Raw genomic sequence first — 26560 nt, 5'->3', positions numbered from 1 at the left:
GCATTTGATTCTTCCAATGAGGATATCTCACTATAGAAAGATCAAATTGGGACATGGTTTATTGTGATAGAAAGTAGACTTATATAGCTTTCTTTTGCGATGAAATTCTCATTCATGTTGGTAAAAACCATTTAAAAAGTTGAGGTTTTCTGTTGCTACACAAAAATTTTATGCTGCTTAACCTCTACTGCTTTAGATGTTGACTTCTCTTTCTAAAAAAAATTGATCAATGTTTCTTTTTGAGTTGGAAACTAAACTCAAATATCTTTCCATTGGTATATAATTTTAGATATTAAACATATGGTAATATAATGAAACATCTAATGAAAAACAAGAATTTGGAAAAGAAATACTTAAGGAAAAACGAGAACCTCCTCTTTTTTATTTTTCTTTTTCTTCTTCCTCCCTTCCTTGTCCATCTTCTTCTCCGTTTCCATCTCAGATCTTTTCCCACTCTAATACCATGTTGATTTCTAGGGTCAACACATAAAAATAAGAGATATCAAGGTTAGGAGAGAAGAGAGGAACTCTACTTCTTAGAAGAGATGAGAGAAGAAACCAAGGGAGATAAAGAAGAGGAAAAAATAGAGGGATGTAAGGAGGAATTTGAGATAAGAGAAAGAGACTTGAATGTTCTACTCCATGCCTTGATGCTATATTTATAGTTGTGTGAAAGTGTTTTTAATGACTACAATGCCCTTAAGGCCACATGCTTCAAAAGGTAAAAAACATAAGAGAACATACACCGACTTACATAATTATAATTATATGTCATCTCTATGAAATTTTTCCTTATATACTAGCCATGCCACCCCTGGGTGTCTTTTAGCACATTTTAAATGGTGATATTAAGGAAGAAATTTATATGCATCAACCATCTGGCTTTGTGGTTGAGGGAGAGTCGATATGAAGATTGAGAAAGTCTTTATATGGCCTTAAACAATCTCCTTGGGCTTGGTTTGACAAATTTAACCAAATAATATTTTGTTTTGGATTCAATCAGTGTTCAGTAGATCATTTTGTCTTTGTCAAGAATACCTTAAAAGGAAGAATATTACTGGCGGTTTATATGGATGATATTGTTTATTAATTGGTAGTGATGCAGACAGTATACAAGAAGTCAAAGAAAATATGTGCAAAGAATTCAAAATGAAGGATCTTGGACTTTTGTAATATTTCTTAGGTATTAAGGTCTTCCAGTCAAAGCATGAGATCATATTATCTCAGAGAAAGTATATTCTTGATCTACTTGAGGACACAAGGTTGAAGAGATGTCGACAAGTAGATATTCTCATGGATGCTAACACAAAGCTATGTGCAAGATGTGTTGAAGATGTTGATAGAGGTAAACATCAAAGACTTGTGAGAAAACTTATTTACCTCATAATGATCATACCGGATATATCATATGCAATAAGTGTGGTTAGTCCATATATGTATAAACCAAAACTTATCCATTGGCAAGCTCTAGAGAGGATACTAAGGTTTTTAAAAAGAGGCATAGGTAGGGGACTTCTCTATAAAAACCATAGTCATTTTCACTTTGAAGATTTTGAAAATGTAGATTGGGCTGGATCACCTAATGACAGGAAGTCCACTTCTGGGTATTCTACCTTATTGGAGGTAACCTAGTTACATGGAGAAGTAAAAAGAAAAATGTTTTTTGTGAGATCTAGTACAGATACAAAATACAAAGCTATGGCCTACGCAGTCAGTGAGCTTCAATGGATCAGATCTCTTCTTATTAAATTGGGTTTCTACAAAGAAGCTCCTATGGAATTATATTGTGATAACCAGACAACCATTCATTCTATGATGTTGTCACTCTCCTTGTGGGGGAGTGTTGGAAGAGAAACTCGTAGTAGTGGCATGATGTAAATTACTTTTGATTTTTGTCCATTTTTCTTCCTCCTTACAGTAAAGGGTAGTGATATAATCCTCTTTCCCTCCTCTCTCAAACTCTCTCTCAACTTCAATTTCTCTCTTCTTCTCTCTCTAACTCTTCTTCTGTCATTCTTCTTCTCCCTCTCTACTTCACCTTCGGTTTCCTCTCTCTCATATGCTGATTATCTACTATATTATCATGGGATCCTAAATCCAATAGGAATAATCAATATTACTTAGATCAACTTAAGTACTTGGCAAAAGATATAATGTGCAAATAAAAGATAACAATGTTTTGATTATTAAATTGTGGAGCCTAATGAACGCTTTACACTAAATCGATATATGGATAAAAAAAGTGATATATTAACAGTTGTTTCATTAAAGACAATTTAGGGATTTCACTCTTGTAATTCGGTTGCCCTAATTTTCTCTTTATATTTGGGGGTGCCGCTATTAGGATTTATCATAGAGAAGGATCTCGAGTTGCAACTCGAAAGAGGTTAGAGAAAAACACTTGTAAGTGAGTGCGATTTCTCTTGTAAATAATTTTATCTTCATAGTGGATTACTGCAGCGGTAGAAGACAAGACGTAATCTCACCTTGAGGCGAACCTGTATAAATCTTTTTGTGTTCTTTGTTTTTGTTTTATTCCTTTTTCGTGATTATTATTATTGTTCACGTTAGTTTGAAATTAGAGTGTTTAATTCCTAACATTGATTACAAAAATTTACTAATATATTACTTGTAAATAGATGGTACTATATTATAGAGTGATAATGTAGTATCTTACAAACAATATAGGGTACTATGTTATAGAGTGATAATACTATGTTATATTTTAACCTAATCATATATTATAATTAGGTTACACAATGATATTGCACTATATTATAGTTTAACCTAGACTTGTATTATTAGGACTAGAGGGTTAGGTTCATTTTTATTTTTTGAATGAAAATGGGTTTAGGTGAGAGTACACTGGAAATAAGTGCAATTTCGACATTTCTATTGTTTTATAAATAAAGATAAAGAATCATAATATGTATAAGATTTCATCTATATATTGTAAAAATTTTGGAACGTCTTTTGGAGGACTGCATCCTTAAATGTAGTCAACAAGGGAAAAACCGTTGGGCCCAGATAAAAAACACGAAAGACCCATAACGTAGAGCGAGCGGAGGTACTGGCTCGTCCGATTTCAAACTTCGTAGGGCATGTCCAGCGTCTATCGCGTACGTGTCACCAGCCAGAAATCGTTTATTACGGCGATTTTTTGGTGGCCTTGCGGATTCATAAACCGGAATAACGCCACTATAATTGTAAGAAAATTATTTTACTGGGAATCTCGAGAATGGCTTCATGAAGGAACGAATCCAACCTTGTTCTTTTGTCTTGTTTATGACAGAAGTTCCCTCGTCTTGTTAATTTCGCGGTCATCTTCTTAAATATGCTCGACCCCAAATACCCTGCCATGGCACTCGTATATCCTCTTAAAAACAACCGCTTCTGGGTTGGCGTCGTCTTCTCTCTCTGCTTACTATCCGCTCTCATCTTCGCTAAATTATTTCTGGAGCCCAGCCTGTTTGCCTACAGGGATCTAACATTTGGATCCAAACAAACAGCGGAACCCCCTCTGTCTTTGTCTCAAACTCCAGAACCCCTCTTTCATGAGACGCCTGCTCCAGAATACGGAAATATTTCCGTGATGCAGGCTGACATCGTACCTGTTGTTTCAGCATCCGATAATGTTTCTCTCAGGGAAGATCTACTTTCCTCGTCGGAAAAGACAATATTAGACAGCAGTTGCGATTTATATACAGGGAGTTGGGTGAAGGACGAGGACTATCCTATTTATAAGCCGGATTCTTGCCCATACATTGATGAAGCTTTCAGTTGCCATGGGAACGGAAGACTTGATCGGGAGTACATGAAATGGAGATGGAAACCAGATGGTTGTGATATTCCCAGGTATTTTTCCGTGTTTGCCTTTGACTCTGTTATTCATATTTTGGCTTTCAATCATCAATATGGGCAGAGTCGCTATTTCGGCCAAATTGATTAAATTTTAATCACCTCAACGGGTGGATGTTTGGGGTCCAGGAAGAGGTGATTATTTTATAGAAAGAATATAATGTGGCAATTTGCCTGATCCCTGACAGTGTTCCGAAATAGTTAAACGCTTGCGATCACAATCCTAAGAGTGATGATTGATTACATTTCTTAACCAGTTATTACACCTCGTGAACGTTTCTTAGAATAATAAGCTTCTTTGCTTGGCACTGTTACCACTGGACTTGTTCCATTTTTCAGCTACTTATCTAGGTTCTCGGTAGAAAATTTGTATTAGAAGATGGCCCCAAGCCCATAAGATCAAGGAAGACCCATGCAACCAAGAGATATAGAAGACAGACTAATGACCCACAGATCAGGGAGAAGGCTTATAGGCCCACATATAATTATGACAGGATGGTAAATAAAGAGTCATCTCATAGAGATGACATTGATGTAATTAAGTTAAAGTTCCAGGGTTAAACCCTAACCCCTAAATCCTAAATTCAGGGGTATTATTGTAATATAGTAGTTTTATAAATCTATAAATAGAGCTTCAGGGGGAGGGTTGGGATCATCAAGTCTATAACCCTTCTTCCTCCAGTTTTCTCCCAATAGGTTTTTCTCCCTTTTTCTTCATGAGCTAAATTCATAGTCTTGAAAATCAACATGGTATCAGAGCTTTGATTTTCAGGACTCGTAGTATGGTTTTTTCTTTTTTTCTCGTTATTTTCTTCCCCAAACTATAGCTCTTGATTCTTCAAGTAAAGGTTCAATTTTTATTCTGAAACTTTTGCTTGTCAACTTTGCTCGATAATACTTTGGAAAAACATAAGGCTCATCTCCTCTGGTCCAGTTTTTTTATCTATCGCAGACTGTGTATCATCGTTCTAGTAAACGGATCCTCTGTTCCAGAAAACTCAGCCGGAAAAAAAGGGGCCCGCCAGTGTTACAACTGCTCGACTCTGCTCCACCATCAACGTCGGTATTTCCAGTTTCAACGTCGGTTGCTAGAATTGAGCAGTCAGGGAAACTTATTGCAATAATTCGCCTAGAATCAACAAACACAACTTGGTGCACCAGCTGTATCGGCGACTTCTCAGTTCCAAGATGGGCTTCGGGGCACCGAAGCTGTTTCTTATTTCGGAAAAAATTCTCTGCCACCTGAGACTCCGAGAAAAAAATTGCTGCATGGTTTCTACAGGAGGATGATGACGCCGAATTATGCAAGGAGTTGACGTTTCTGGACTGTTTCCAGCGAGAGTCCTTCGGCGCCAAGAAGGACGCATTGTTGCTGTCGAAAAGTTTACTTTAGCTGCTGCTATTATCTTCAAAAAGATTTTCCGGAAACTCCTCTCACGGCTGTTGTCGATTAATCTCCTGGATTGATTGTTATTCAGAAAGTTTCCCTCTGTTCGGATGTCAAGAAGAAGACGACACTATTCAAATATTTCATGTTTCCTAAGTTAGGAAACATGAAATAATTAGTGCCGGTTCAGCGCAGCCCACGCCCGCTCCAGTCCAACTCGGACCGGACCAAGTTCCCAACTGACCCGAGGGTACTGCTTCTGCACCAACCAGACCGAGTCAACCCGGACCAACTCGGTTCGGGTCAACTTGACTCTGGCCACTTATTTTCTGCCTTGGTATACATGCCCTAGTTAATACATATTTCGGAGCGTCTCGGTAATTTTTTCTCTAGCTGGATTATTACTTTGAAGAATTGATAGATGATTCCTTGGTCAACACATTATTTAGTACAGGTACTTGCATTGGATTATTTCATGGGTCATTTTACAAGAATTATTTTGGTTTGTGTCGAATGGGCCTAAGCCTATTTCAGCTGCTACTATTGTGTCTCTTTTGATGAGACATTATTATTGAAGAAGAGGTAGCCTCATACCATTATTTATTTGTTCCCATAAAAAATATCAAAATTATTTGCCGTTGGGAGTCCATGAGGGAGGAACATAATGCCCCGTAAAAAATATAAAAAATATTTGTAGTTGGGAGTCCATGACGGAGGAACTTATTATTACATTTATGTTACTTCCCTCCATTAATGCCATATATTACTGTACCACTTGAGAGTCATTGTCCTGTGGAGGGACACAGTGGTGGAGGTGGACACTTCAGAGCAATGCCGATAGACACACTACCTATAGAGGGCGGAGTGTGCCCTACATCTAGCATGAGTTAAGACTGGAGTATGGAGCAATGTCTTAGCGGTTAGGAGTGATTTACTCTCACTGATATTATACCAGCTGGGCCTCATGAACAAGAGCACGAACGTGAGTGGGAGTGTTGGAAGATGTGCCATTTTATATAAAAAAAAGATTTTATACATCATTTGCAGCAAGCTGGGAGTTCATACTGTTCTCTCACCCCCAACTTGAGGGGGAGTGTTGGAAGATAGGGCCCAAATCCACACGACCAAGGAAGGCCCACATGTCCAAGTGTATTAGAAGATGGGTCCAAGCTTATAAGATAAAGGAAAACCCATGCAACCAAGAGATATAGAAGACGGGCTTAAGGCCCACAGATCAAGGAGAAATCCCATAGGCCCACTGTTGTGGACTCGATAGCGGAACGAGTCATGCAGAGGCGACGCGGGTGAGTGGTAACTCATTAGGATATTCAAGTACATTAGGATTTATAAGTTTACTTTATTTAATTATGTGGTAAGATGTAAGCCAACGATGGCATTATTGTAAAACTCTCAGTCGGATGTCTTGGCGTGATTAGCCTTTAAGGGGCTCACGGGGGTGAAGGAAAAGCAAGCAGAGTTTAACCTAATTCAGGATCGGCGTTCTCCTTGACGAACCCAAGGGTACAGGTCTCCCCTTGACGAACCTGATCATTACATTCCCGTCCATTCCGTTTCCCATCACAATTTCGCCATCATAGGTCGCCCAGGTAAATCAGGACGCCCTGGTTTAGCCTCGGATCATCTAAACGACCTCTCCCTTCGCCGAATCACACGATCCATGGTCAGGGACCACAACACCCACATACATTGATGGTAGGATGGTAAATAAAGAGTCATCTCATAGAGATGACATTGATATAATTAAGTTAAAGTTCCAGGATTAAAACCTTAAACCCTAAACCCTAAGTTCAGGGGTATTATTGTAATACAATAGTTTCATAAATCTATAAATAGAGCTTCAGGGGGAGGGTTAGGATCATCAAGTCCATAATTCTTCTTCCTCCAGTTTTATCCCAATGGGTTTCTCTCCCTTTTTCTTCATGAGCTAAATTCATGGAGTCCTGAAAATCAATAATTTGCTTCGGTTATGAATCTGACAGTATATCTGGCCGTACGATTGAAACCTGCCCAACATGGAATTAATGAAATTTAGTTGGAGCTCACTTTATTCATCAAGATTTCTTGGAGAGCAACAACCCTTGTTGTACATACATCTTTCCATGTAGCTTGTGCATCTATGATATTTGGGCGGTTGGGACCAAATGACAACCACGATCTTCTGAAACTCATATATAACTTCCTCTACTATAAGAGTCAAAGCCCCCAAGATAAAAATGTTTTCTCCTTGTTTAAGAAACCATTCATCTCTGAATTCCACTATACTTTTCTTTATAATAGTTGGTGACATGGTGTCACGTTGCTAGATTGAGTGAGAAATCACTCCTAGAACCCAGCTTGCTACCTTGCTTAGTCCACAAAAGTAGGCCAATCAACCTTTTCGAACAAAAAGGAATAAAGCGATGGAAGAGAAAAGTGCTCTCATATGAAGGAAAACTTCTTTGCATGAAAATGAGATGGTTTACAAGAGTCTACAAGGCCTATTCATAGGCAAAATAAGCATAAAATTCCCTTCTCCCTCTATCATACCAACCAATAGGATCTTGCCAATTCAACAAGATAATTAATTTCCCTTTGTTCAAACTTAAATACGGCATTATCTTTCATAACTCTAAAATAACTCAAAAAACCTCTTCCTAATCTATTTGAATGATCCCTAATTCAAATTTCAAATTATGAATCAAACAGTCAGCCAGCTACCCAACTACCTAGCTACCCATGCACCTCACAAAAAGCGCCTCACGCATGCGCCCGCTACCTACTGCGAGCTTGGGATTTTGCCCCCAGCGCCCCAGTGGTTGTTGTTGTGCCTAGCCTTGCCTGTTTCACTTTTCTGAGTTGCCTAAAGCTACTGTTGTCTTTGATTAGTCATTTTGATGACTTGAGGCTGCCATAGGACTCTAGAAACCCTTTTTCAGCAATTGTTGGCTGCACACCCCACTTTGGCCATACCACATCCGTTTTCGGTTGTGTTGACTGTGCTGCATATGCCGTATCTACCTGCATATCATTCCCCCCCAGTAATAAAGTAGATATCCTCGTCATGTTGCCTGTCTGATAAGCTGCACTGAAACACATACCAAATCGATGTGCTACTTCCACCATTTGGCTATTTGTAAGTCAATTTGGCTCCTCCTAAACTTGCTCAAAAATGTGTTAGGATGCACTCAGCTACTGTTGTTCTGTTGCTAATGCCTCTTCCGCTGCATAATCACTTGGCACAACTATGAACATGCCAATCTTGGAAAACTAGTCCCTTGGTTCACCAAACGAAGCTTTCAAGTGTTGGATGAAGTCGTCTTTATCCTTTCCCTTGACTTTCTTGTGAAACTCCTTCAATTTTATGCGAAAAGGTGCCAAGGTTGGTAGTTTGGCACCAGACTTGAGTTTGATCACATGCTCGGCCTCCCTCCTTGGAGATAGGTTCTTTGGCGTCTCCTTTGACATGAAGTCCTGAAACTCCTTTTGGACTTTTTCCTCTTCCACCAGCATGGATTGACCATCACCCCCTGGTTTGTTTCCTACCAAAGAATCTAGACAAGCAGACTCTCCACACTTAAGACCCTTCTTAAGTTGGAGGGCTAAAAGCATAACAATTTTCCGATTACATAGGCCCCACTTCAGATATTATACTAGGTCCTTTTCATTGGTAATCCCAACCATTCCTAAATAGGGCATTACAAAAGCCTTGTAAATACAAAGAAAATCCATCCCCACAATCACATTTAGATCATCCATTGAAACTACTATGAAGTCAAGAAGCCCTACCCACTTTTCGACAATGACCCCGATGTGCTTGATCACTCCAAGCATTGGTTTGGCTTTGGAATTGACAACTTTCATGTGACTATCATCCCATTCCCACCTTAAGCATAGATGCCTTGCTTCTTCCTCCGAGATGAAATTGTGGGTTGCTCCAATATCGATCATGGCCCTCTTGTGTCATTTAGCAACTCATCAAAATAAAGGAGCACTCATTTAGGTCTTAGTGACTTATCGTAAGCTTCTTGATGTGGGCTTGAATGGAATTCAACAACATCACCGAGCCCATTCTAGACTCGCGACTCGACTGTTTGATGCCTTCGTCCCCTTTGATATCATTTAGTAGCTTCTTCTTCGGACAATCTCCCCCCGTGTGATTTCTATCACAAATAAAACATTTGAGTTTTCAGTTGATGGAATTACCTTTGTTTGAGTGGTTCTTCTTCTTCATTTCTTTCTTTGAGTTCTGCTCATCATTCTTGGAATTTTGATTCCAAGAAGGCTTCATCTTGTGGTACTCCTCGTGATCTTTTCTATCAATTTTGGTGGGCTTGGTTGTGTTTTCATTGAATTTTCTCTCGAAATCCATCAACTTCTTTACTATGGCCAAGGCCGTTGCAAGTGTCTTCACCTCCCGATGCCCTAACTCTTGCTCAGCCCAAGGACGAAGTCTTGCCAAAGAGGAAAAAACCAATCCTCATCAGTCATTTTACGAATGTTGAGCATTAAGGAAGTGAATGATTGAATATACTCACAGGTTGTCCCTTTCTTTCTCGATGCTTGCAACTCCTTCCTTGCTTGGTAATCAACATCCTCTAGAAAGAAGTGGTATTGCAACTCGTGCGCTTGAAATCTTCCCATGTCTCCACCGAATTTTCTCTGTTCTCGACATTACCAACTCTTCGTCTCCACCATAGGGCAACATCATCAACAAGAAAAATCGAAGTTGTACTAACCATACATCCTCTTTCGTGAGTTTGGAATCTTTGAAGTACTGCCCCACTTGCCACAAAAAATACTTGATCACCTTCGGATCTCGTGCACTATCGTACACTTTGGTTTCCGACATTTTGATCTTTATTTGTGAAGGAAGACCTCCCCCGTTCAAAATGGCTTTATCCAGAATCGCCATCCTTGTTCCGCATCATCTTGTTGGATCTTCTCCTCCCAACTTGAGCATTGACACTCCACCTTCTCGAGCCCCGATTCCAAAGAGGCAAAATGGAAATCAGATTCGAAAATTTTCTTTTTATCTTTGATAGGCTGCACTTCCATAGTCGCTTCTGAGAATGCCATGGCTTAACTACCCGACAATAATTCCTCCCAATTCGAAGTTGCTCTAATATCAGTTGTCACACCATTACATTGAGTCGGAATCACTCCTAAACGTTCGACCTCGCTTACTTCGGATGAAAGTAGGCTAGTCATTCTTCCCGAGCAAGAATAAAGAAAGCGAAATGGAAGATAAATGAGCTCTGATATGAAGGGAAATTTTTTTACATGAAAATGAAATGGTTTACAAGAGTTTACAAAGCCTATTTATAGACAAAATAAGATTAAGAGTTCTATATCCTTTTATCATAAAACAACCAATGAGATCTTGCCACTATACCTCAGAAGACCTCATCCTAATCCATTTGGATGATCCCAATTCAAATTTCAAATTGAACAGCCAGCCAGCTGTCAGCTGCTGGCCTATTGCCTGCATGCATGCCTGCAGAGCAGCCGGTAGGCACGTGCGCACCTGTGCTCCAGCTGCTGTGCCTATGTTTGGGCCTTGACTGTTTCGCCTTTCTGAGTTGCCTGAAGCTACTGCTGCCTTTGACTGGTCCTTTTGATGGCTTGGAGTTGACATTGGACGCAGAAAACCCCTTTTTGGTGACGCTGGCTGTGCATGCCACTTTGGCCATGCCACGTCAGTCTTCGGCTGTGTCGGTTGTGCCACATCCCTCTTTGCCTCTGCTGTCTATGCTGCGTCCTCCCACATATCAGGTGCGCCCTAGGCATATGAATTTGTTAGACTTGATAGAGAATTTTCATTACATACTATGTTCTCTGTTAATTTTTCAGTCATCTCTTGTTAATGTCAGCCTAGTTTTTTATTTATTACCAATTAAAATAGTTAAAGATAAGCTAGTAACTTAATTCACTAGTTAAACTAGTCCACATACAATGGCTACTTTTAAATTTCATCAACATATTCCCTTACTACCTTGTTTCCTTGGTGTTGCTTATTCATAAAAAGTACAAGCATTTCCTTATAGATGTTCTGTTTCCATAAAATTCAAGCAGTTCCTCATAGATGTTCTGTTTCCATAAAATTCAAGCAGTTCCTTTTGTAGATAATCTGAAGTATATCTATGTAAATAAGCACGGTTGACATTTTGTTATGGTCCCTAGTCATGGATAGAGTAACTCGGTGTGGGATTTGAGAATCCAGCACTGTAATAGAGCAGCTGCTCTTGGTAAGGATGAGAAAGGAGTCTTTCTTTGGTTTGATCTCGGATAGAAGGAAGCAACCTCCTCTGTGGAACTATGCTGCTGCTCTCGGTAAGGGCAGAGAGCCCTTACTGCTGCTGCTCGGACAGGAGGGAAAAGGTTCCCCTTTTTGCTCACGATTTAGAGGGTTTAGAACCCTCCTTGCTGCTCCTCGGGTTAGGGGCTGAAAAGCCTCTAACTTGGACTCAAAGGTTAGGGCTGTGGATGGATGGGAGGCTGAAGCCTCTGATTGAACTCGGAAAGGGGCAGAAATTCCCCTCTCCCTCTCCTCCTCAGTATGGATTAAGGTAAACAGAAATCAAAATAGGGAAGAAGGAAATTCAGATTCAAGAGGGAACTTGGACCTAGAGCTCATCAACGAGACCTTCAAACCCTAGAGTTCGCTAAGGAGAACTCCAAACCCTGTTTAACATAATTCAAGACATGCCTTTTCTCGTTCTCCTTGCCCTCTAAGTAGGGTTGACGGCAACCATAGTTTTAGGGTTAATTATTACAATTCTGACCCTATGGCAAGTTAACTTAAATAATGCATGAAAACGAATTTAAAACAATATGGAAAGAAAGCTATTAACTCTGCTATTAACTCTGTGACTCAGTGCGCCTCCGTTGTATGACTCGGTTAGCTATTGAGTCCTCAATATCTGCCTCCCCTTGGAGAAAGAGCTTGTCCTCAAGCTCGTAAGCGGGGTAGACCTGTTTGAAGGTGTCCAACTGTTCTCATGTCGCTGTGTCTGGTTCAGTGGCTATCCACTGGACTAGAATCTCCCACTGGTCATTAACCAATCCTGCTTGTAACACTACGGCTGGTGTAAGGATGACGTGTCCGTTGTCCATCGGAGGAAGGAACGGAGTGGTTGTGGGGGGTGAGCCCGTATATAGTTTCAGTAAATCATGCAGCTTGGCCGTGGCTGGAAGTTGTAGTTGATAGGCCACTGGTCCCATGCGCCGAATAATGGAGAAAGGCCCAAAGTACTCGGGTAAGAGCTTATGGCGTGGCGGTCCGGCAATGGAATGCTATCGGTACAGTTGGAGACGTAATCAAACGTAGTCCCCTACCTCATACGAGACGTCTCAGTGTCCCTTGTCATAGAAATTTTTCATGTGAACCTGAGCGCGCCGGAGGCGATCTGTAATATTTTGTAATACCTGGTCACGATCCATGAGTGCCTAATCAATGGCGTCCACGCGGGTGGACCCTTGAGTATAAGAGAGGAGCCGAGGGGGATCCCTGCCATATAGAACCCGGGAAGGAGTAGATTGCAAGGTTGAGTGGAATGAAGTGTTGTAACAATATTCAGCCTACGGTAGCCACTGAACCCAGAGTTTCGGACCATTGCCCACAAGGCATCGTAGATACATTTCGACGGTGCAGTTGACCACCTCGGTTTGGCCATCTGTCTGGGGATAATATGAGGAGGAAAATTTCAACTTCGTACCACTCAAACGAAAAAGTTCCCGCCAGAAAGTGCTGGTAAATACCGCGTCCCGATCACTGACAATGGATTATGGAATGCCATGCAAGCGGACAATATGTTCAAGGAAGGTCTGTGCCACTCGTGATGTTGTATATGGATGAGCCATAGGAATAAAATGTGCATACTTGGAGAACCGCTCGACCACCACAAATAATACTGATTTGCAGGCTGACAGGGGAAGACCCTCGACAAAGTCCATCGAAATATTGGCCCAGACTTGTGTAGGGAGTGCGAGAAGTTGAAGAAGACCGGCTGGACAAAAGCAACGTCGATGAAGACGTATAGGTGCACTATTACGTGGCGGGGATTGCAATTTTCCATGAATTTGCCATTTGTCACTCAACGACGAAACTTTGCTTATTTCTTTTTTTGGGGATCGGTGAATCAAATGATATTTCTTGGTAAGATCTTTGGCGCAACGCAAGAGGAAGGGGTTGATCCGTATCATCTTGACTTGGTTCTGCTTCCTCTCTTTTTTTAACAATACCGAGTCGGGTTCTTCTCCTACCAGTATCGAATAGAACATGCTGAACAAAATCTTCTTCCTGTAAAACCTGCTCGAGTTAGATCGGGAAAATCGTACGGATTTTATGAAACCATGTGCTATGGCTCGAATCCTTAGTCAATCCTATTTCCGATAGGAGCAGTTGACAATTGAATCCCAGTGGTCGGCTTTGTTGCGTTGACATACCTAACATGCTGAGACATATGTAGCTATAGTGGTCTTCATGGGTTGCCAATAAAAATCTACTCGAATGCGCTGCAATGCTTTCTGGATACCTTCATGTGTGCTGTCAGTGTAGGTAGTGAGGATGGCTGGAATCAACTCGGAAGTGTGTGGTTGATAAATCCGCATTTTGTAGCAAATAAGGGAATCCTGGACGGACCACTTAGAATCCATTGTCCCCTCTGTAATTTTTTTGTGTAGCTCTTGTAGGACAGGAAGAGTGACATGGGCCTCTCTCACCAAGCCTAGGATGAGGAAACAAGGCTGGCTGATCGCATATATGAATTGTTGGTGTTCAAAACGCCGTGACAAGGCATCCATGGCCTTGTTTAATATTCCCGAATGGTACTCGACTGAAAAATCAAAACCCATCAACTTACTGATCTAGTGCTGTTGTGGAGAAGTCGTGAGGCGCTGTTCAAGTAAGAATTTAAGGCTGTAATGATCAGTACGGATGAGAAATGCACGACCCATAAGTAAGGTCGCCAATGTTGGACAACCTTGGCCAACCTGATTAATTCCGTTTCATACGCTGCCAATTTGTGATGTCGTACTGCCAACTGCCTGCTGAAATATGCAATGGGGTGGGACTGCTGCTGTAAGACGGCCCCAATGCCCCCACCGGATGCGTCACACTCTACCACAAATAAGTCCTCAAAATTGGGAAGTTTTAGGATGGGTGTGGAGGGCTAGTTTGAGGGCCTCAAAGGACTGTGTGGCCTCATCATTCCAAATAAAGGAATTCTTCTTGAGGAGACTAGTCAATGGTGCTGCCAAGGGTCTGTAATTCTTAATGAATTTGCGGTAGTAGCCGACAAGGCCCAAAAATTCTCTCAAAGCTGAGCAAGACTGAGGCTGTGGCCAATCATGAATAATCTGAATCTTCTCGGGATCAACAGTGACCCCCGCACATGATATAATATGGCCGAGATAGGTGACATGTGACTCCGCAAAAGAGCATTTGGATTCTTCAAATAGAGCTGGTGGGCTCGTAACAATTCAAAAATTATCCGTAAAATGCGATAAATGTTCTTCCTCGGATTTGCTGTATATGAGTATATCATAAAAAAAAAAGTAAAAATTTGCGAAGATAGTTGCTAAATACCTCATTCATCAGTGCTTGAAAAGTGGATGGGGCGTTTGATAACCCAAACGGCATGACCACAAACTCAAAATGGCCGTGATGTGTGCGGAAGGCCGTTTTCTCAATGTTGGAGGGGTGCATACGAAGCTGATGATATCCAAAGCGTAAATCCAATTTAGTGAAGACTCATGAACCATGTAATTCATCCTGGAGCTCCTCCACTACCGGGATAGGGAACTTATCCTTCACGGTCTGTGCATTTAACTCCCTATAATCGATACAAAATCTCCATGTGCCATCATGTTTCTTCACAAGCAAGACTGGTGAAGAAAAGGGGGAGCGGTTGCTGCGAATAAGGCCCTGTTGTAACATAGCCTGGCACTGTCGCTCGATTTCATCTTTTTGGAGGTGGGGATACCGGTACGGCTGAACTACCACCACATCAGAACCTGGCTTTAGACAGATCCTATGGTCACAGTATCTCAAGGGAGGCAATCTGGAAGGCTCGTGGAAGAGGTATGAGAACTCGTCGAGAAGTTTTTCGATAGTGCTGTCCTGTTGGTCTTGTGTGTGAATGATATGAAGGTGGTGGGGTTTGTCCACCTGACTGCCCTGTAATATCACTTGGCATCCGCTCAATACAAAGCTCATAGTTAAAGCAGAGAAGTCCCACAGTATGGGTCCCAATGATTGTAACCATTTGATGCCTAACACCAAATCAAATCCTGCCAAAGGTATGACAAAAAATTCTGAATGAAATAAAGTCGTACCAATTGAAAATTTTACTGATTTGTTGATCCCGTAGCTAGGGACTTTCGCCCTATTGGCCACTAAAACCGTGGCTGTTGGGTGTGGATGGATCTGTAACTGAAGATGCTGAGCAGCTGTCAAGCTAAGAAAATTGTGTGTACTTCCCGAATCCACTAGTCCCACAAGTTCCTGGTTGAGGACTCGAGCTCTGACTTGCATAGTTTTGGCAAATTTCTGCCCAGTAATGGCATGCAGAGAGATTGCTGGTGGTTCCTCCTCAATATGATCATCGCTATTTTTTGTATCCTCTGTTTCATCCACTTCGAGCCAGAACAACCGTTTACATTGGTGGCCTGCCCTGTATGGTTCACCTCCGTTCCACCATCTCGGAACTGGTTAATTTTTTTATATACTGAGGTGGGGGGTTACTAGAGCATGTGTCGGCTGCCAGAGTAGTATTCGGATTATTTCTGGGCAGTGGTAATGCTGGATATGGCACTTGAGGAGAAGTATTTCGGCGCCCTTGCCAATTGGAGGAAGTGTTCCGTTCCCCTTGCCAAACTAGCCTACAATGCTGAAGCCGTTGCCGTTGTTCCATTGCTCGAGCTAAATTCATTGCCCGAGCCAAATCTGAAGGTGATTGAAGTTCCACCTCTAACATCAGAGATTCAGTGAGGCCTACTGTAAATAAGTTGACCTGCTGGTCGACTCGTACCAACCGGCCAGCGCGAACCAATTTTTCTTGGAACAGTTTTTGATACAGTTCAACAAACCCGGTTTGTCTCAACAGGACCAAATCTCCCAAGGGGTTGCTATGGGTGGGAGGGCCAAATCGAATTGTGCATAACTCTTTAAATTCATCCCAATCTAGCACTAATCTTTCTAGTTCCACTGGATGAAACCATAGTTGTGCCTCATCTAACATGTGGAAGTCAGCAAGTCCCACCTTGTCAAACTCAGCAGTCCCTTGATTTGAATTTTTTTTCTCACATCTATGCCACCAAATTAAGGGATATCGACTGACCCAATAAATGTAGGAAAATCCAATTTTGTGTTCCTGGGTAATTTACCTCCACTCTGCGGTGTCTGGACAGCGGTGCGCCCAACAAACTGCTCCTCCCTTCGGCTGTGCGAATGAATCTCCCCCCTTCGGTCTGGGATAGAGTGTCTCTCTGCCATGAGATCCGATATCATGCTAGTGAGTCGCTGGATTTGCAAGCTCATGCCAGGAATTTGTTGCAACTTTTCTCGTGCTTCTGCCTGTTCATCTTGCATCCCTTTGATCATGCTTCTAAGTTCTTCATTGCTGGATGTATACCCCATGTTACCCTGCTCTCTTACCAAGTTGTTATGGTCCCTAGTCATGGATCGAGTAACTCGGCGTGGGATTTGAGAATCCAGCACTGTAATAGAGCAGCTGCTCTCTATAAGGATGGGAAAGGAGTCCTTTGGTCTGATCTCGGATAGAAGGAAGCAGCTTCCTTTGCGGAATTATGCTGCTGCTCTTGATAAGGGCAGAGAGCCCTTACTGCTGCTGCTCGGACTGGAGGGAAAAGGTTTCCCTTTTTGCTCACAATTTAGAGGGTTTAGAACCCTCCTTGCAGCTGCTCGGGTTAGGGACCGAAAAGCCTCTAACTTGGACAGTCCTTGGATCAAAGGTTAGGGGTTCATAACCTTGCTTCTTGCTGGCCTTGAGGCTGAGAAAACTCTTTGACTTGTGCTGCTCGTGGTATGGGGATTGAGAAGCTTCAACCCTGGCTCAGAAAGAGGGAGAGAGCCCCTCTATGGCTGCTGTGGATGGACTCTGGTTGAACTCAGAAAAGGGGCAGAAATTCCCCTCTCCTCCTCGGTATGGATCCAGGTAAACAGAAATCAAAATAGGGAAGAAAGATTTCAGATTCAAGAGGGAACCTGGACCTAGAGCTTATCAAGAAGACCTCCAAACCCTAGAGCTCGTCACGGAGAACTCCAAACCCTGTTTAACCTAATTCAAGATTTGCCTTTTCTCATTCTCCTTGCCCTCTAAGTAGGGTTGACGCCAACCATAGTTTTAGGGTTAATTATTACAATTCTGCCCCTATGGCAATTTAACTTAAATATTGCATAAAAACGAATTTAAAACAATATGGAAAGAAAGCTATTAACTCTGCTATTAACTCTGTGACTCAGTGCGCCTCCGTTGTATGACTCGGTTAGCTATTGAGTCCTCAACTCATTTTGTATCTCACCTTGTACCATCCAAATTTAAATTGTTTCCCTTGTTTGGTGAAGATATCCATGAGAACACGATCAGGGGAGTCTTCTCACCCGATCTTCAGGGAGGATGGAAGGGGGTGGAGCCCTGCCCCTCCCTATCCTCACTTCTGTCCATCCCCATCCCCTTCGCCTGCAAAAAAATTGTAGGGCTGAGGGAAGGGCGGAGAGTCTTCACCCACTGGGTGGTGGAAGGAACAGAGGGGGAAGGAGCTCCTCCTTTCCTCCGTCTACCGTCTGTGCTTGGGGTGATCTCCTATCATTCCTAGGAGAACAGCTAGGGGCCAAGACCTACCTTCCCTCCTAACCAGTTTGTCTAAATAAATAGAAATAAGCTAATTTTTTTATTATATCAGCCTATAATTTTTTTAATGAAGTGAAGGTGGATAATGAAAGAAATATGTGCTTAATATAGTGGTTTTAGGATTCTGCTTATGGATTCGGTAATTGGATGTTGAATCCCAGCTTAGTCCATTGCGAAGGAGCATGATATTAGATAGAATATTTTCTCCATAAAAGGAAACACTTTCATTTGTTGTTGCTTTTATAAATACCTGGAACCAAACATTGCTTATGTTTCCACATTTAAAACAATTTGTATGAATTTTTTTTTTTTCTGTTTTTCATGTTGATTTATTTATCGAATACTGTTTCTTCTTTTCCCTCATACTTTATTCATAGGTTTAATGCAACAGACTTTTTGGAGAGACTGAGAGGCAAAAGGTTGATGCTTGTTGGAGACTCCATGAATAGAAACCAGTTTGAATCCATCCTATGCCTTCTACGAGAAGGCCTCCCAGATAAAAACCGAATGTTTGAAGCTCGAGGGAATAAGATCACAAAAGGGCGTGGCTATTTTATATTTCGTTTTATGGTATTTGCCAGTGCCTCTGCATTGCTTCTCTTAATTTGGAAATGCAAATTCTAATGGTGGTTGTCTCTCTTTAGATTTTAGTGGATAAATATTTGAAAATTTTTCTCATTCATTTTTTCAAAGAAAATGAAGCATGCTCATACTTAGTCTTATCTGGATATGGACAGGACTATAATTGTACAGTGGGGTTCATTCGCTCACATTTCCTTGTCAGGGAAGGAACGCACCGCAATTCAGATGGGAAGACTAGGCCTACCCTGACTATTGATCGTATTGACAAGTCCTCTGGCCGCTGGAAGAAAGCTGATATCCTGGTCTTCAATACTGGTCATTGGTGGACTCATGGAAAGACTGCTAGAGGGTGTGTTTGTGTGTGAATCCTTTTTATGGGTAATTCTATTTCAATAGGTTAACTGTTTCTTTCTTTTTTGTTTCCTTTTATTATATCAGTAAAGATTACTATATAGAAGGAGGTCAACTCTATCCGCAGTTCGATGCAGTTGAAGCATACAGAAGAGCAATTAGGACATGGGGTAAGTGGGTTAAAGAGAATATGAATTCTGAAGGAAAGTTGGTATTTTACCGAGGATACTCTACAGCGCATTTCAGGTAAGAAAAGGTTTAAATCTTAATTTGGTCATTACATGAAACCTGGGAAGATATTTAAGTAATAAAAAAAAAGAAAAAAGAGTTTCCGCATGAAATTATAATTTACTTTTAATTCCATCAGGGGTGGAGACTGGGACTCTGGTGGGACCTGTAATGGTGAGACTAAACCGATCATGAATGGAACCTTCCTTGATACATATCCTGAAAAAATGAAGATAGTGGAGGAGGTCATTCATGAGATGAGGGTCCCTGCAATCCTTCTGAATGTGACAAGAATGACCAACTTCCGAAAAGATGGGCATCCATCAGTTTATGGCAAGATCAGACCAGAAGGACAAAAGGTTTCCTCAAGAAAACAGGACTGTAGCCATTGGTGTCTTCCTGGTGTCCCAGATGGGTGGAATGAGCTGATATATACCAGCCTAGTCATTGGGAGAAGACCTACCTGGAGGTAAAGGATGCAGCTTTACCATGGCATTTATATTAGTAATTAGATCCAGTTATTCTGCATTTGATTGTCAAGCCAATTTCTCTGTATTGGAGTAATTACGGCTTAAAACAGTGAAGAGTAATGTTGTTGCTTTAGGGAATCTCACTTACGAGCAACTAAATTTATCTTGCATGGATACTGAAAAGCAGAAAATAGCATTTTTGGCTTGTGAAGAGAAGTGCATTTATTTTTTTGCCATCAGGAGAAAAATGCAAAATGTTCAAGTGAGTAAATCTATCAGAGAAGTAATTTTTTAGTTATTCAATTTTCCTAGAGTGTACTTTTTAAGTTAATGTGAGTCCTATAAAGTGTGACCAAATATGTTTTCTTATCGATGTAATTGGCCCTGTGAAATGGATTCCATGCCTTTTCATTGTACATGAACTCACTTTCTGTTAATTGTTTATAGCAAGTCAATTATTGTTCCTAATATTAGTTATGCACTAATAAGGCATTAAAGCCAAGGATGTATTCAGTTCTTTGCTCTAGAGGAGTTTTGGCAATGCTCATATTGGACGTAGATCAGCTATGTTTAATTGGTCCAATATGTACTCTGTTTGAATTTCTAGAATAGACGGATGAATCAACAAGCTCCTTTTTGCCGCTGCTCAACTGATCTCAAAGCACCCAGAAGTGTCTCCTCTCCTTCCTCATCTATATGCTCGTTTGAGTGGTGAAGGAACCGATCATCAAAATCTTGATTGTCCAATTTTTCTTCTCCATCTGCTTCTTGCTTGTCTTTTATTCTTCTCTCATTTCTTCTAACTCTTAACCAGTTCATTTCATTCCCGTTTTGACAAAAGCAAGAATTGTTTTTGCTATGGTCCTCTTCATTCCTTCTTTTCTTCTCGCTCAGACCCTTTTCCTCACCCCATTTTCCTTCCTATTATCCACTTGACTATCATTCCTTCCTCAAATCTATGTAGTAAGAAACCAACTAGAGTTTTCCTTAAGTTTAGAGGACTCATTGCCAGTTCCTTGAGAGTTTTTTTTTTTACATATTTTCTCTCTTAATAGCACTTTGATGAGGGTTTTTCCTTGAAACATCTTAAATCGTACTAATATTTTATTAAACACTTAGACAATACTACCCAAAACACCAGCCTATTAGGAGCGGAAGGCATAAGTACTTAACCACAGGACTATAACATCACACCCCACCTTCGTGAGCCGACGACCATGACGGCTTAACACTTAGAGACGAGGGCCGGGTCAAGATCCTATAATCCCTTATGGCCACCACGTCCGGGGTTCGTTGCGCCTGCACTGGGGAACTCCCATCGGGGATTCGAATTCGAGACGTGGGAGCCCACTTTGATACCAAATGTTAAGTTCCTAGCCAATACTACCCAAAAGATCGGTCTGTTAGGAGCGGAAGACATATGTACTTAACCCCAGGACCATAACATATTCTTTGGGTTGAATTGGCTAGTTTTTGCACTAACATTAAAGCTTGATATTTCCAATTACACAGAAGAAACTGGGACCTTTTGTTGGTCTCAAGATCCTCATTGAGATAGTTTTAATGATGACAAAGATTTAAGTTACTAATGATGTATATTAAAAATAACTTACAAAATATTTTTGGGCAGTCTTAAACCATTTTGACTAGACAACCATACCAGACAAGCATACATTAAGAAGGTTCAACCAGATGACTCATGCAAACATACTGGAAAAGAAAAAAGAATGAGAAAGAAGTCTATTTGTCTCAATCTGATGAACTGAACATTACATAAAAAAATCCAAAGAGGAAATGATGGAGGACAAATTATTGACTACCACTCGACTGAATGATTGGAGGCAAAAAAAATATCTATTGGAAGTTGTACATTGAAATAGCTAGACAAAGAAACACAAATGCTTTAAAAAGGAGAATAATTGAAGAAAGTCAAATGACTGATATCAAATCGATCAAAAAAGTTTGTCTTGAGTCATTTACTTAGCTGACTCTACAAATAGTTTAAAGGAAGCCAAACAAGAAAGAGTCATTCAATGAAATATTGGCTAATCGAGTCAGTGTTAATTAGATGACGCTTCCAAAAAAGATAGAAAACGAGATTGAAGGCTTTGATTAAGCCCAAATAGGTCTCTAAGATTTGTAAGTGATTATGTGATTAGCCACTCCTAATGAAACTTTTTTTTTTCTTGCAATTTTAACCGAGATTTTGTCAAAAATTTAAAAAGGGCAGATCCCTTTTAAAGCTCTAGGGCTAAAAACTTGAATGCTAAGAATTTGTTTATTTAAGTTGATTTCGCCCAAGAATCATCTCTCTCGACTCCTGAAGCAAAAATGACCACTTCTAAGTACTCTCGTATTTTGAAATTGAATTTGGAGATTTGAAACTAAATACTTCTTGTGCATTTACTCTGAAATCTCATTTGTTGGTTTGATTCTTGCTAGATTTCATGAATTACTTTGAAATCATATTAATTATTCTAGCAAGCAGATTTGGAGTGGCTTTTTAGATTGATTTGAAAATATTTATAGCGTTTGAAGGAACCACTATATATAATATTAGTATTCCAAGCATCACTTTACTTATACTTTGAAAACTCTTGATTGACTTTTGTCTCACAAATCTAAAAAAGATTCAAATCCCTAACTAGTGTTCTTGAATTGAGAAATTATTTAGAAGTCAAGCTGCTTCATGATTACACCCATTTTGAAAACCAATTAGTTTTATATCATGCTGATTATTTAACATTGTGTCACTTGAGGACCTTTGAATTGCTAATTACATTGAATAGGTACTTAGGATTTGTCCGTACTTGAATTGTGAAATTGTCTCTTTGAGAGGCATTTTCACGTGTTGAAGTAGAAGTAACCCTTGCATATTGGTTGCACTTTAGCATGGCAAGACCACACTCATCTCAATTTAATTGAGAGTGGCCTATGTGGTAATGGAGAAGCTCTTGTAAAATCCATTGCGGATCTAAGCTATTGTTTAGTTGGCTATTGTATTTTTGATGAAAAGAGGTTAAGAAGCCTTGTTGTTGTTGTTGTAGAGTTGTCTTATGTAGGTAGACGATGTTGAAAATCCTATTCTTGGGTCTAGACTTGTGTACCTAGTGAGCTACAATCAAAAATCCCTTTGTGGGTCTAGTTTGATGGCCTAGTTAGCTTTTGAAAATCCTTTTGTGGGTCTAGGCTGAAGGCCTAGTTAGCTTATGTAAATCTAAATGATAGCATGCTATTGTAAGTTGGTTGTTGTAGTCAATTGAGTGACTTAAGTCCTTATGTAGGCAACAATGTTTTGAAGTAATTTTCTCTAGATATTGTGAGGACATCCAAACTTAGTAGAACCTGAAAGTACTAAAACATCTTGGGTGGTAAACTAGCAATGCACAAGATTATAAACCACTTAAAATCATATGTTTGTGTTTGATTGCTTTGATGCCTACTTTGATTATATTTGGTTGAACATTGATTTTAAATTTTCTTATGAATAGTAGTTTAATTGTCTGAATAAACACACATAGGATATAAGCATAAAGCAATAGAAACAAAATTTAGCAAACCTATTTCCCCTTGTTGGATTGTTCATCACGGGACCTAACAACAAGTGGTATCAGAGTAAATGTACTCTGATAGCCTAGATCTAGGTCGAGTATTAAAGATCATAGGTGAGAAATTAGGAAAGCAACACCTTAGTCCCATTCTATTAAGAGTTCATATAAATGGCAACCTTTGAGAGCATTATACTTATGGAGGGCTATGATACCTTTGCCCCTCCAATATTTGATGGGGCCTTATACGAATATCAAAAATATAGAATGCAAATTGTTTTATTCAGTTGAAAGCTTAGATATGTGAAAATCCATATGCATTGGAACCCATCTCTCATTAAAAAAAGTAAATAGTAGATTTCTTCCCAAATCTGTGCATGATCGGGTTGAGAAAGACATTCCCAAACTTAATGGCAATGAATTGGCCAAAGAACCATTGGTTAATGCCTTGAGGAATAAGTCAAAAAATTATTTTTGTTTTATGGATATTCAACATGGTATAAAAGCGCATTTCTATAAGTTTACTTGATCAATACATAGAGACAATGTGATCATTTTCTTACCTGGCATCGTTATTAGTTTTTGTTTGTATTCTACTTTTTCTTCCTTGTTGATGTTTTCTGTCCCTATATCTATTTTCCTTGGAATTTTCACTTCCACAATACCCTTTCCATACTTAAAATTATATATTTCTAAAAATTTATGTGTATTTTTCATGCCAAAAGGAATTTTGGCAATCCATGTTTTTTACAAAGAAAAATTGATATTGAAAGTAGAAAGAGGTTGGGCAATAGGAAAGGTTTTGGAAACTTAAGTTTGTGTTTTTCAAGATGTTCTATTCCATCAATTATGAAGGAATCATATCTCAAAAGAAGCATTTGAGAGTCTAGTTTCTAATGTACACAATCCAACGTTTTTAGGGAGATATCAATGTCAAAAAATGTAAAGGTTATGTTGAAAGTATGTAGGTTAAAGAAATCAGAATTTTAAGTTCTTTCCTCAAAGATAAGTCCATGTGTTTCAATTCCGGTTACTTTTCCTTTTGAGTACATAAATTCTATTCTCCCAAATTTGTTGTCTCAATTACATGCCTCATCAATTTACAAGCATGCACATTATAATCCTTTCTTCTGTATCAAAATCCTATTTCGCACGTACCATATAGCAGCCATGCATGCTAAAGTTTCTTTTTTTCTTTCTTTCCAACCATTACCTTCAGTTTGTATGTCATAAGTTCACTCCTAAATGGATAAAAATTACTTTGAAATTCCATCTTCAACAAGCCTTTTTTTTGGGCAAAATTAACTTGTCTCCCACATGAAACACTGAATTAGGGTTTGAGGTTGTTTCAAAATAGAAACACATGAGAAAAAGAGCTTATTTCTCATTTTTTTGTATTTGAGTTTTCTTTTTTATTCTACTAAATTAATGCCATTGACTCTTAGGCTAACCAAATTCTCTTATTCACCTCCCTTTACTGCCCTTATGCGTCATTGTGTTTTCCCCAAAACTCTATTTTTTTGGTCAATTGTGGTATACATTTTGCTCCCACTTAATATTACTTAATTCTTTTAAGAAAATTTAAAAAGTCATGATAGAAATCAGGTCTTCTAATTTGTTTTTTCCCTTTATGCATCATGAATGATCACTCTCATTAATCTATTAATTTTGTGAGTGCTTCAGTTTTTGGAAGTATGAGTTCTATAATGTTTGTGTTCTTGTAGAATTTCTTCCATTTATCATCTTTTTACTTTCATCACTTTGGAGTAATGCCTATAGACTGACCACATGCAAAGAATAGAAGTGCACCCAACGTCCAACTTAAAAAAATCATTTTATTATTTGTATCCAAGGGGTATTTTTAGCTACCCTTACAAAGTAAGTAAACTTCTTTTATTGCCCTAAAATTGGGCTCATTTAAATTTGATTTTTCTTCTTTAACATTTATTTTGTGTAAGCTGGTTCTCTTGACAAAGAAAAGAGTGATCCCTAGTTTGAGGGAGAGAAGTAGAAGAAAGTACAAGTAAGAGGTAACTTTCATAGAAGAATTTCATGCATTATGATAATCAAATTTTATGTGACTAGAATATCTAATTAAGTGGGCGAACAAAAGTTGAAGAATTGGCATCCGTGAAGAAAATGAAGATTGTAGACCAAGATTGAACACCACAAATGTTTTCCTATCCAAGCTAAAGTTACAAACTCCAGCTTGAGGGATAGAATTGAAGAATAAATATGGAGGTGTCTTACATGACTCTCATGGGAAGGAGCTATAGCCAAGAAGGAAGTTTTAGAAAGAGTTGTCTAAGTTCTAGGATTTATCATTAAGTAGTTGTTAACTTTGATTATGATTAGGAATTATGCTTGTAACTTGTACTTAGGTAGTTAAATTTTATTATGATTTTATAAATAGAGGTCAAATGTACTCAAATTAAATAAGTCTGAATTATTTCTCTTTTACATAAATTCAACAATTCTCATATGCTGCCATATGTACACTCTCCTAAGATAATCGGGGCTAATGTATTGTTAATCTAATTCTTCAATTGGGATATTTGATACTCAACTTATAACCAGCTTTAAAAGTACGTTTGCTTTAACATTAGGTCCCATGAGGAATAAACCTACGGGGTGTGTGTGTATGTGTGTGTGTGTGTGGGTGGGGGGGGGGGGGGGGAGGGGTGTTGATTTGTTAAACTCTCCTGCAAATATTTGGTGGGGGGGAGTTGATTTGTTAAACTCTCCTGTAAATATTTGGTTCCTTTTGACTTGGGATTGTGTTTCTTCACAATTTTATATAATTCAATGTCAAAACTTTATTTTACAATCAAAGTTCATGCACAAAAAAATTAATTAAAATGGACAGACAAGGATTTATAGTGGTTCACAATCCTATCTTGGATTGTCAATCCACTCCCTAGGTATTAAAACTTCAAAATTAATCCACTATTTGTGAGTTCCCTAATGAAACTTATAGTAAATTGCCTATTTCATAAAGAGAGAAATCACATAGAGTAGCTTAATGCAATAGATAATTTCAAACTTTAAGCCCGTGAGTAATAATTTAAACTTTATTGAATGATTTCAAAGTGCTATGACAAGAGTTCAGTTTACTCAACTAAGATTAATAAAAAATTTCAAAGTAAAAACACTTTGATATTTGAATTTTTAAAATACAGGTCCCAGATTTTCAATGCCTATGTAAATCAATATCTAGAATGTACAACATGATTTCAAAGTATGGGAGCACAAACTCTAATATGA

At 39.5% G+C, this 26560-nt stretch overlaps 1 protein-coding gene across 2 annotated transcripts; it reads left to right on the top strand.

Moving 5' to 3' along the window:
* The first annotated feature begins 3295 nt into the window (after positions 1–3295).
* LOC137941979 (protein trichome birefringence-like 5) lies at positions 3296–20146 on the top strand. Of its 2 annotated transcripts, XM_068787629.1 has the most exons (5): positions 3296–3855; positions 18495–18687; positions 18855–19048; positions 19138–19296; positions 19418–20145. In XM_068787629.1, exons 1-5 carry the CDS (start codon positions 3335–3337, stop codon positions 19749–19751), a joined length of 1401 nt encoding a protein of 466 aa, XP_068643730.1. In that variant the 5' UTR covers positions 3296–3334; the 3' UTR covers positions 19752–20145. The 2 variants fall into 2 exon arrangements, with proteins under 2 accessions (XP_068643730.1, XP_068643731.1); XM_068787630.1 differs by lacking the exon at positions 18495–18687 and having other exon boundaries at positions 18902–19048; positions 19418–20146.
* Positions 20147–26560: the final 6414 nt, after the last annotated feature.

Source organism: Aristolochia californica, unplaced genomic scaffold, assembly GCF_029961685.1.
Source record: "Aristolochia californica isolate CCGP_79_NKW_82.1479 unplaced genomic scaffold, dmAriCali1.0.hap1 SCAF_9, whole genome shotgun sequence".
Classification (NCBI taxonomy): domain Eukaryota; kingdom Viridiplantae; phylum Streptophyta; class Magnoliopsida; order Piperales; family Aristolochiaceae; genus Aristolochia; species Aristolochia californica.
The sequence above is the reverse complement of the archived record's forward strand: the minus strand, read 5'-3'. Positions and strand labels throughout refer to the sequence as shown.

Bases quoted from the DNA above. Each gene is read 5' to 3' on its own strand.
- LOC137941979 (XM_068787629.1), top strand. From the start codon at position 3,335: ATGCTCGACCCCAAATACCCTGCCATGGCACTCGTATATCCTCTTAAA. The intron at 19,049-19,137 runs GTGTGTTTGTGT...TTATTATATCAG, and splicing joins CATGGAAAGACTGCTAGAGG to TAAAGATTACTATATAGAAG. The intron at 19,297-19,417 runs GTAAGAAAAGGT...TAATTCCATCAG, and splicing joins TACTCTACAGCGCATTTCAG to GGGTGGAGACTGGGACTCTG.